The sequence below is a fragment of the Pseudoliparis swirei genome, chromosome 2 (genome assembly GCF_029220125.1).
Source record: "Pseudoliparis swirei isolate HS2019 ecotype Mariana Trench chromosome 2, NWPU_hadal_v1, whole genome shotgun sequence".
Classification (NCBI taxonomy): Eukaryota; Metazoa; Chordata; class Actinopteri; order Perciformes; family Liparidae; genus Pseudoliparis; species Pseudoliparis swirei.
Window position 1 is genome coordinate 22,523,645 of NC_079389.1, and position 12,500 is coordinate 22,536,144.

Sequence of the window (12,500 nt, forward strand, 5' to 3'; positions counted from 1 at the left end):
CCTCGAGTCTGTTCCTCGAGTCTGTTCCTCGAGTCTGGTCCTCGAGTCTGTTCCTTGAGTCTGTTCCTCGAGTCTGTTCCTCGAGTCTGTTCCACGAGTCTGTTCCTTGAGTCTGTTCCTCGAGTCTGTTCCTCGAGTCGGTTCCTCGAGTCTGTTCCTCGAGTCTGTTCCTTGAGTCTGGTCCTCGAGTCTGTTCCTCGAGTCTGTTCCTCGAGTCTGTTCCTCGAGTCTGTTCCTCGAGTCTGTTCCTCGAGTCTGTTCCTTGAGTCTGGTCCTTGAGTCTGTTCCTTGAGTCTGTTCCATGAGTCTGTTCCTTGAGTCTGTTCCTTGAGTCTGTTCCTCGAGTCTGTTCCTCGAGTCTGTTCCTCGAGTCTGTTCCTCGAGTCTGTTCCTCGAGTCTGTTCCTTGAGTCTGTTCTGCCTCTACCTGGTTGTCACGATCTTCTATACCATACCTGCCATAAATATCATGATACAATACCATAAAAACAGTATACCATAAATACGATACTGGTATATTTATCTATATAAAATATCTGTATGGTTCACTTTTTACCAACTTTTTCAACACTCAACAAATAGCAGTAATATTAGTATTAATACAGCAAGATATTAATGAAACTACATGGAGCCGTCATAGCATTGATCAATGATTATCACTATGAGGCCGTTAGTCTCTGACCAGAGGATAGAGTTCATCAGGAAGAGCAGCTGTAGAGTTACAGAACTTTACAGACTGAACTTAACGCCTCTCGCTGTGAGCGCTGCGCTGCGCGTGCAAACAGCTCGACACGGAGCAGCGCGTGCGCTCTGATCGCTCTTTTAATGAAGTATCGAGACTAAAAATATGCTAAATCACATCGCTCTTAACGTACGGGTACTTCGTTAGCATCGCTCCACCGTGCAGCGCGACAGCAGCAGAAGTAGCGTCTAACATTCAAGCTAACCTAAACCACCAAACGCTGAAGACATCTTGACGCTGATTGGCCGAGACGCGACACGTCCCATCAAAGATGTTTTATTGCGAAGAGCAACACTTCACATTTTCTCCGTGTCCCACTCCAATCTCAGAAACGCCGGCCGGCCAATTGACCCCCCCCCCCTTCCCCCAAAACAAGAACTCTTCGGATCTACACGATTCACGTAAGTCACCTATTTTGGTTTCAAAACGGCGAATTTCGCCGAAAGGTGAGGGATTCTCATGCCTGCATCATGTGACCACAACGCCCTCTTTAGGACAGGAACACTCTCATCTGTGTGTGTGTGTGTGTGTGTGTGTGTGTGTGTGTGTGTGTGTGCGCGTGTGTGTTGATACTAAAACATTTTTTTTGACACTAAGACGTTATTTTAGTCACTATTCTGAGATAAGTTCATCATTATAATAACTTATATGATCTTATACTATCCAATCACACGTAAAGACGTCTTCCTTCCTTTTCTGTTGTAATGCCCACTTCTCACCAGTAGAGGGCGATGCAGATCAGATTACAAGAAAATCTGTGATTATTCTGATTTAAGTGGTTAAACTTGACTTTTCTTTTGTATTTTGAGCCTCAGTGGACCTTCTAGAACCGCATCATACGACTGAAATCCATCCATTTTGCTCAGAACTGTGCATGATGTGTGAAACTGTGTGTTTTCTCAGTGTCTTTGGGACGTTTTTAGCCAAATAAATGGCCGACAACCACATGTTGTGTCTTTCCTACCTTTCCCCGAGCCGAAGAAGCAGTCCATCTCCACGCTGGAGCGCGAGTGCGACACGCAGAGCGCGGAGCTGGGAACCAGACCCTCCTGGGGGGGGCTGCGCTCGGTGGTCCGGACCAGACACCAACCGGGCCGCTCGCTCGGCCGCTCCAACAGTTCCACCGTCTGGCCTGGAGGGGGATAGCAGACGGCTGGTTGTTACGCCAGGAGCTTCAGGAGCGCCCATTCTGAACGTGTTAAGAGGGGTTATTGTCGTTTTACACAATAATATCCGATATTGCCTTGTTTCATTACTTGAAATACACAGATATACTTTCGGCTCAACCGAAAAAAAATCTAAATGGCATGAACGCAAACGAAGGTTTTATTAGTGCAAGCCGACATGTAAGCGTCGGATTAGACCACGACGACCGAACGGGGGCCGATCGGATCTCACCGGTGCTGACGGACATCTCCGTGCTGCATCCTGCCGTGAAGTCGTGGAGGACCACGGTCAACTCGCATCCACCGGAGAGCTGCAGAGAGAGAGAGAGAGAGAGAGAGAGAGAGAGAGAGGTTTGATTAGACTCTTTAAAACCACGTCATGTTATGAGTCATTTCCGATGCTTTTCCACCCTTCGCCGTATCTCCCGGTTGGTCCGCCCCGAGGACCGAGGAACTCTCAATCCCTCTTAAGACTTCCAGCGGGGAAATGCAGATATTTAAAGTTCCTGCGCAGGAACCTCGTGAAACCAGCGGCTCCGAGGACGCGACCCCGAGCTGCTGGTTCTCCAACGAACGCTGAACCCGGCAGACCCGAAGACGAGTTTGGGAACAAAGAGACTCGGCCGAGGACAGAAGGACCAGTGTGCGGCCCCGAGCGTCGCCGGGCAACGCCAAATGCCTCTCGCCGACATTTGGCTCTTCAATCTGAGAGACGGTCGCTGCGGTCGAGGCCGCGCGGCGTCACGCGGTCCACGTGAAGACGATGCGGTCCGGGACTAGAAACGGACCCCCTTCATGTTTACATCCCGTCCACGGGGGGATGAAGCTCTGACCGACGGGTAACCAAACAAGCCTTCGACGCATCGGCATCGAACTTCTCGACCCCGATTGACTTCTCGACCCCGATTGACATCTAGACCCCGATTGACTTCTAGACCCCGATTGACTTCTAGACCCCGATTGACATCTAGACTCCGATTGACTTCTAGACCCCGATTGACTTCAAGACCCCGATTGACATCTAGACCCCGATTGACTTCTAGACCCCGATTGACATCTAGACCCCGATTGACTTCTAGACCCCGATTGACTTCTAGACCCCGATTGACTTCGAGATCCCGATTGACATCTAGACCCTGATTGACTTCAAGACCCCGATTGACTTTCTTGACAGGAACTGAATATATGAATCCCACAGCTTTGGTAACTTTGTAAACCTGTTCTATAAAAGAGACACACACACACACACACACATGATAGTGCTGCATAGAAGACGTCACACTCCCTCTGCGCCGTTGACCTTCACTCCTATTAAAACTGATGTTTTTATGGCACGGCGTGCGAACGCAGACGGTGACAGAACGAATGAGGCCGATTGGAGTTTGAGACAAACAGCTCGCTGATAAAGCTTCCAGGACGGAAGGGAAGACGTCAGCAGATGAGGAGGATGATGATGATGAGTTGCACCTCATGACCAGAGCATTGCATATTAGATAGATAGATAGATGGATAGATATGTGGGTGGATAGGTAGATAGATAGATATGTATGTAGATAGATATGTAGGTAGATAGATAATGTTGTTCTCTTCAGCAGCATTTGTACATAGAAGTTATACAATAAAAATAAATAAAAATACACAATATTTAAAAAAATGGACTCAGAAAAATCCACAATATATACAAAAAATAAAATAGAATTAAAATATGTTATAATATAATATATATTTAAATTCTTATTGAGGTACTTCAGCTATTGGTGATTTTCTGAATTGTGACGACGAGGCCGATAAGAAATATATATTTATGCAATATGTTTAAAAGCATCACTGTGTTTATAGATATTAATTAACCTCCATCATAGTAAATCAAATCTGGTTTTCTGTTGGAAAAAAAAGTATTTATTGTTTTAAAAAGTGTTTCTTTTAGCTTATTCAGATTTCTGGAACATTAGAGAACAGAAGTGAAAGAGACGCTCAGAGGAAAAGATTAAATCGATGCGCATCGACACAAAAAGTGGCTCCAGGATGTAAATCAAGACGTTTCCCTTCTCTTCCTCCATCTGCCTCGTCTGTTCCACTCTCATTGACTTGGAAAATGTCAGTGTGTGTGTGTGTGTGTGTGTGTGGTGGTGGTGGTGGTGGGGGGGGGGGGGGGAATAAGCTGGCTGCCCTTTGTCAGACTAAAGATCTCCTAGCAACAACAACCCCCATTTCTGTAAAAGGTGTAGGTGAGTTTATACCTGACAGATGGACACACACACCTACACCTACACACACATACACACACACACACACACACACACACACACATACACACACAGGGAACTGTGATGTCGCCGGCCTTCATGCACCAACAGTAATTGAAGTGGCTCCACCAGGCGGCGGCCCGGCTGCCTCGGAGCTAATCGATGGTACCTACAGGCAACATTTGGCATCCCCGTTTATAAGTGAACATTGTGGCTCAAGCCGACCACTGATTGGTCCACGCTCCGTCCACAATGTGGGAAACAACAGCTATCAAACGATCAAACTCCGTCCGGTCAACATGGACTGCATTTACCATCGAGTTCTGAGGAAAGGATCTGAACTCTGAACACAGAGGACTCAGACCTTTGATGGGGAATTTACAATTACAAAAAAAGTCATCTTAAAAAACACACCAGACAGATCGATGCATCCTCATCGTCATCATCGTCATCCTCATCATCCTCATCATCCTCATCATCATCGTCATCATCGTCATCATCATCCTCATCATCATCATCATCCTCATCGTCATTATGAAAACAAGACTTTCATTCAGACGGGCTGGAACAATTACAATAACGCAAATTTCTCAGCCAGCTTTGAAACCAGGACCAGAACCAACCAGAAGACCAGAACCAGAACCTACCAGGAGACCAGGACCAGAACCTACCAGGAGACAGGGTTTTTCCTGCATAGAGAAAATGTGGGCGCGCGCCTAAGCCATTTTCCCGAGCAGCTATGACAAATCCCGAGCGCCTAAGGCAAAAAAAAAAAAACTGTGTTCATCAGGTGCATGTCAGCGAATATGTTCTCAATAGTATGTTTCAAGGAGGCTACAACCGAACCCTCGTTCTGTTTGGATCAATAGTAATCGAGTTCAGTGTTTCCCCGAGGTTTACAGCTTCAGGGGGGCGGGACTAGTGCCGCTAGCCATGTTGGTGCCCTGAGCTTAATTTAACACAGAGGTGTGCTCACCTGTGTGCGCCCATCACGGCTGACAACGGGGGGGGGGGGGACACTGGAGTTGATAAGCGTGTCTTCTTGTCTGATCAATACGCAACTTTGAGGTGCGCGAATGGACCGAGTGGCCAGCTGCTGATCACTCACTCAACAGCCCGACCTGCAAACATTTTGGGGAGTACCGAAGACCCATTTTGACCCAGGAAAAACCCTGGAAGACCAGAACCAGAACCAACCAGAAGACCAGGACCAGAACCAACCAGGAGACCAGGACCAGAACCAACCAGAAGACCAGAACCAGAACCAACCAGGAGACCAGGATCAGAACCAACCAGGAACAGAAACTACCAGGAGACCAGACTCAGTAAGTCTCAGTTTGTGTGTGTGTGTTCGAGCAATTTGTCACATGACCATATTTGGGCACTGAAACCACACACAGTTATTGAACAACGCGTGATGGCTCGTCTCCGGTTGAACCTCTCTCTCTCTCTCTCTCTCTCTCTCTCTCTCTCGCGTCTGAAGCGTCGCCAGGTTTCCGAGGACCCGTCCTCAGAGTTTCACGAGGCCTTTGTGTTCGGCGCCAGAACTTAATTTCTGAGACACACACACACATATATATATATATATTTTATTGAAACTGTTGCGTTCTTGATTTGTTCTTTCAGGGAACAAAAACATCATCCCTTAAAAAAAAAAAACAAGGAGTGATAAAATAAAGTGGTTTGAAAAAGCAAATGAAAATGAAATAAGCTCCAATAAACAATAAACAACATGACAATAAAATGAATCAACATAAAGATGTTATGTTCCTTCTGTCTCACACACACACTCCGTCTGCAGGCAGTGACTCTCATGTAAACTCATTCTGACACGGCGGCGCCGCAGAACCACGTTCTGTCTTTAGTTTCACTTTTACAATATTCATAACATGACGACCACATATGTTAATCTGGCTTTCCTGGACAGAAACTCAGACGTTAATCTCGACGGGAAAACCAGTGGAACATTTTGCATATCGCTAAATACATATAAATATACAGGACTGTCTCAGAAAATTAGAATATTGTGATGAAGTTCTTTATTTTCTGTAATGCAATTTAAAAAACTAAATGTCATGCATTCTGGATTCATTACAAATCAACTGAAATATTGCAAGCCTTTTATTCTGATTTATTGCTGATTATGGCTTACAGTTTAAGAAAACTCAAATATCCTATCTCTAAATATTAGAATATCATGAAAAAGTATACTAGTAGGGTATTAAACAAATCACTTGAATTGTCTAATTAACTTGAAACACCTGCAAGGGTTTCCTGAGCCTTGACAAACACTCAGCTGTTATAAATCTTTTTTTTTACTTGGTCTGAGGAAATATTAAAATTTTATGAGATAGGATTTTAGAGTTTTCTTAAGCTGTAAGCCATAATCAGCAATATTAAAAGAATAAAAGGCTTGCAATATTTCAGTTGATTTGTAATGAATCCAGAATGCATGACATTTTGTTTTTAATTGCATTACAGAAAATAAAGAACTTTATCACAATATTCTAATTTTCTGAGACAGTCCTGTATATATATATATACTATTAAAAGAAAAAATCATATATGCAAAATGTGTCATTGCTTTTCATATATATATATATATATACACAATTAATTAAAACTAATGATATTATAAAATTAAATTATTTCATTTATATATGTATTAATAATTATATGTATGTAACATTATTTATATTTTATTTATGTATACATATAAATAATTATATATATTAAATGATTTATTTATTATTTATTTATATACATAAATAATTATATATAACATTATTTATTTATATACATAAATAATTATATATATAACATTATTTATATTTTATTTATGTATACACATAAATAATTATATAGCTAATACTTTTTTATTTATATATACATTTATTTAATATATATAAATATGTAAAAAATATATAGATACATATAAATACAAAATATTATATAAATATATAAAAAATATATATCAGGTCAACAGAGTGGCAAATACAACAGAGACAGAGAGAGAGCGAGAGAGAGAGAGAGAGAGAGAGAGTGAGAGTGAGAGTGAGAGAGAGCGAGAGAGGTGAGAGAGAGAGAGAGAGAGAGAGAGAGGTGAGAGAGAGAGAGATGTGAGAGAAAGAGAGGTGAGAGAGAGAGAGGGAGAGGTGAGAGAGAGAGAGGTGAGTGAGAGAGAGAGAGAGAGAGAGAGAGAGAGAGAGAGAGAGATGTGAGAGAAAGAGAGGTGAGAGAGAGAGAGGGAGAGGTGAGAGAGAGAGAGAGAGAGAGAGAGAGAGAGAGAGAGAGAGAAAGACAGACAGCTACAGTGTCTGATGCTCTAAAGCGTGATATCCTCCTCGTTCTGGTCACATGACCACATGTTGGACCACATCACGGGTTCAACGGTTAGAACCTGAGAGCTCATGGAAACCAGTGGACCCAGTTCTGAACTGGTCCCCGAGACACGAGGTAAACAAACAGGTAAACAAACAGGTAAACAACCGCTAACTCCCCTCGTTAGCGTTTCATTTGAATGACCCACGGCCTCCTCTCGTCGAAGGTGTCTCAGCTCCAGCTGATCTGCAAACAAGAGAACCCCCAGCATGCACTGCTCCGCTGCTACGACGCACACAGACACACACTACTTAAAAAACGTGTTTTTCAGTCAACACGGAGGAGGCGTGACGTCTCGTCTCTGATTGGACGACTCCTTCGTGCACAACGGATCGAACGCCACGAAATACGACCACCAAAAAAAAACTACACACAGTTACACACACAGGTGTGAGAACACACAGGTACACACATCACACACAGGTGTGAGAACACACAGGTACACACACTACACAGGTGTGAGAACACACAGATACACACATCACACACAGGTGTGAGAACACACAGATACACACATCACACACAGGTGTGAGAACACACAGATACACACATGACACACAGGTGTGAGAACACATAAGTACACACACAGGTACACACACAGTTACACACACAGGTACACACACAGGTACACACATAAGTACACACACAGGTACACACACAGGTACACACATCACACACAGGTGTGAGAACACACAAGTACACACACAGGTACACACTGGGACAACTAGGGATGACTAACTGTAGAAGCTGTGAATCATCAGGTGGTTCAGTCCGTCTCTCTGCAGCTAATGACCCGTTTCCTGTCTGTCTGCACACACACACACACACACACACACACACACACACCCCGTTTAACCATTAACCCACCCAACTGCACACACACACACACACACTCCCTAAGTGAAAGTCAACAGGACGTATGATCTGGATTAGCATCTGAATCGTCGACCTCCAACCCGACCGGCTCTTTCTGTTGTTGTTGTTTTTGTTGTTGTTGTTTTAAAAATCGCCATAAAATACTCTGTGTTAAAGCTGCATGTTCTAATCGGTCAAAGGTCACATGACACAACTGCACTCCAGCTGCCTTTGGATTCATCATCATAATAATGATAATAATAATAGTAATAATAATAACAATAATAATAATTCCTTCTATCAATATGCAAATAAGCGGGAGAAGTATTTATTTACTCCTTCAAAATAAACCTCAGACACTTCCAACACTTTATGTACTAATACTTTACATTATAGTCAAGTTCAACTGTGTTTACAACCACGTGTCTTTATATGTATATATATGTGTGTGTGTGTGTGTGTGTGTGTGTGTGTGTGTGTGTGTGTGTGCAGCCGTCCTCTCTACTCACTCTGCTGCTCTCCTTGAACAGTTTAAAGCTCATCCACTTCGGCATGTCGACCTCTCGCTCTGTCGCTCCCTCCGTCTCTGACTACTCCCTCGTTTGTGTCTCTGCCCCACACACACACACACACACAAACACACACATACATACACACACATACTAACACGCCCCCTCTCTCTCTCTGAACAAACAGCCATTGCTCTGTATTGGATGGGGAAAGCACTGTGTGTGTGTGGGTGTGTGTATGTGTGTGTGTCACTCCTTGGAAGCTACTGTAGCAGAAAAACACTTTCCAGGACTCCTGTGTGTGTGTGTTTGTTTGTCGCGTGTCGTGGGGACCTCTATCTGTTTACACACTTGCATTGTGGGGACCCAAACCCAAGTCCCCACAATGTGAATCATTACATTTCAGGGGGCGTCGAATTAATTCAAGGTAAGTTGTGGGTAAATTACTGAAATTAATTCAAGTCAGTTCAACGTCCACACGTGTGTGTGTGTGCGTGTGTGTCTGTGTGTGAGATACCCAAAAGTCATATGACCAGCAGATGGCTACAGTACGGCTGCAGTCTGAACCCGACACTGAATGCATTTGATTCATGAGAACACACACGCACATAAACACACACACACACACGTAAACACACACACACACGTAAACACAAACACACACACACACGTAAATTGTGATTTTTGAAATATCATATCATATCATAAACACACACGTACGTAAATTAGAATTCTAACCCAATAAAATTACAAATTAAAAACGTCCTGGCTGAAGCCGCCGTAAACCAGGTTCAGGACTCGGACCTCATAAACCAGGTCCAGGTTCAGGACTCGGACCTCATAAACCAGGTTCAAGACTCAGACCTCATAAACCAGGTCCAGGTTCAGGACTCGGACCTCATAAACCAGGTCCAGGTTCAAGATTCAGACCTCATAAACCAGGTCCAGGTTCAGGACTCGGACCTCATAAACCAGGTCCAGGATTCAGACCTCATAAACCAGGTCCAGGTTCAGGACGCGGACCTCATAAACCAGGTCCAGGTTCAGGACTTGGACCTCATGAACCAGGTTCAAGACTCGGACCTCATAAACCAGGTCCTGGTTCAGGACTCGGACCTCATAAACCAGGTCCAGGTTCAGGATTCAGACCTCATAAACCAGGTCCAGGTTCAGGATTCAGACCTCATAAACCAGGTCCAGGTTCAGGACTCGGACGTCATAATCCAGGTCCAGGTTCAGGACTTGGACCTCATAAACCAGGTCCAGGTTCAAGATTCAGACCTCATAAACCAGGTCCAGGTTCAGGACTCGGACCTCATAAACCAGGTCCAGGTTCAGGACTCGGACCTCATAATCCAGGTCCAGGACTTGGACCTCATAAACCAGGTTCAGGACTTGGACCTCATAAACCAGGTCCAGGACTCAGACCTCATAAACCAGGTCCAGGACTCAGACCTCATAATCCAGGTCCAGGTTCAGGACTCAGACCTCATAAACCAGGTCCAGGACTCAGACCTCATAATCCAGGTCCAGGTTCAGGACTTGGACCTCATAAACCAGGTTCAGGACTCAGACCTCATAAACCAGGTTCAGGACTCAGACCTCATAAACAAGGTCCAGGTTCAGGATTCAGACCTCATAAACCAGGTCCAAGACTCAGACCTCATAAACCAGGTCCAGGACTCAGACCTCATAAACCAGGTCCAGGACTCAGACCTCATAAACCAGGTCCAGGACTCAGACCTCATAAACCAGGTCCAGGACTCAGACCTCATAAACTAGGTCCAGGTTCAGGACTCGGACCTCATAATCCAGGTCCAAGTTCAGGACTTGGACCTCATAAACCAGGTTCAAGACTCGGACCTCATAAACCAGGTCCAGGACTCAGACCTCATAAACCAGGTTCAGGATTCAGACCTCACAAACCAGGTCCAGGACTCAGACCTCATAAACCAGGTCCAGGACTCAGACCTCATAAACCAGGTCCAGGTCCAGGACTCAGACCTCATAAACCAGGTTCAGGATTCAGACCTCATAAACCAGGTCCAGGACTCAGACCTCATAAACCAGGTCCAGGTCCAGGACTCAGACCTCATAAACCAGGTGCAGGACTCTGGTCCTCGATTCTCTGAAGCGTGACATAATATGAATGTTATTTAACTCAAATGAGTTATGAGACTCTGTGTTTCTGCGTGAGTTCAACGTCGTTGGTTCTTCAGCTTGTTTTTCTCACGATTAATTAAAATAAAGAGAAAGAGACGTTTGTTTTTAACCCTTTCAACCCAAACTAAAAACATCTTTTTAATCATCCGTGTCAGCTTCAATTTATTCTAAAGCCCACGGGATAAAACACTGATGGGTCGAGTGATGCCGATTCGGTGCGTGTGTTAGTTTGGGATTATTGCTTCTGGCTCACAGAAAAAAAAAGAAAAAAGAACACACAGTTTTACTCCAACTGGCGGTCCTCGGACCCACAGGGGGCCGCGCTGAAGCCACAAAGGGGGCCGCCGCTGGAACGCTGCTTTAAATAACGCCGAGACCGCAGACCGTGGAACCGAACCACGACCGACTCGAGGAGCGTCACGTGGGGGGAAAAAGAGAGACTTTGTTCCACCCCGTCGTCACGGAGCTCAGAGAGAGGAGAACTTATCTCAGATAATATATAACTTATATAAACTCATCGCATGACCAATGTTTCTCTCAAAAGGCCGGGTCAGTTCGAGAAACTCACAAATCAGTCACAGATTATGGTTCTTAATCTCAAAGTCACACATTTTGAGACACTGTGCAAAAAAAAGAAATCCTTAAAAAAGTTATTTTATTCTTTATTTTTAAAATAACATTGTTGATTATTTTTTGCTTTTTTTTGCACCACGAAACGGAAAAATATAAAAAATAAGGGCGAGAATAAAAAGGACACGCTTAGTATTTAGACCGAAGCCAGGAAACTGACTCCTTTAAACATTGCCGGAGGCGTTGCAGACCCACTCCTCCAGTTCTTGCCTTTCACAATAAAAGCCCTTCAGACACTAAATACACAGTTGCGTAACCGCTCTCGCCTCGAGGCAACTCCACGTTCACTCTGAGCATTTCTTTAAAAGAAAAACAAAACTCTATGAAATAGAAGCAAGACTCAATGTAACAGTTTAGCTCCACGCCTTCCTTTTTGTAATAGTTGTTTTCATCCTGTCACACCATCTCGTCAATCCAACTCCCCTCACCTGCCTCTGATCACCTCGTTAGTCCCTCATTCCCTTCACCTGGTCCTCACGCCCTTCTCACCTGCCTCTGATCACCTCGTTAGTCCCTCATTCCCTTCACCTGGTCCTCACGCCCTTCTCACCTGCCTCTGACCACCTCGTTAGTCCCTCATTCCCTTCACCTGGTCCTCACGCCCTTCTCACCTGCCTCTGATCACTCCCTCGTTAGTCCCTCATTCCCTTCACCTGGTCCTCACGCCCTTCTCACCTGCAGCCCATCCCCTCATTAGTCCCTCACTATTTAGCTCCCTCACTTCCACTTGTCCTCTGCCAGTTTGTCTTGTGTTTTAGTGCCAAGTTCTCCAGCGTTATTAGAGTATATTCCTGACCTGCCTGTTCTGA

At 44.6% G+C, this 12,500-nt stretch overlaps 1 protein-coding gene across 1 annotated transcript in view; it reads right to left on the reverse strand.

The window, feature by feature from the left end:
* The window catches only part of kalrna (kalirin RhoGEF kinase a), a 151,787-nt gene that overhangs the window by 50,359 nt on the left and 88,928 nt on the right, over positions 1-12,500 (reverse strand). Inside the window, exons 39-40 of the mRNA XM_056439154.1 lie at positions 2,140-2,218; positions 1,706-1,873 (exon numbers count right to left, since the gene is read on the reverse strand). Of these exons, the coding sequence (XP_056295129.1) occupies positions 1,706-1,873; positions 2,140-2,218 (247 nt within the window). The remainder of the gene's footprint in view (positions 1-1,705; positions 1,874-2,139; positions 2,219-12,500) is intronic.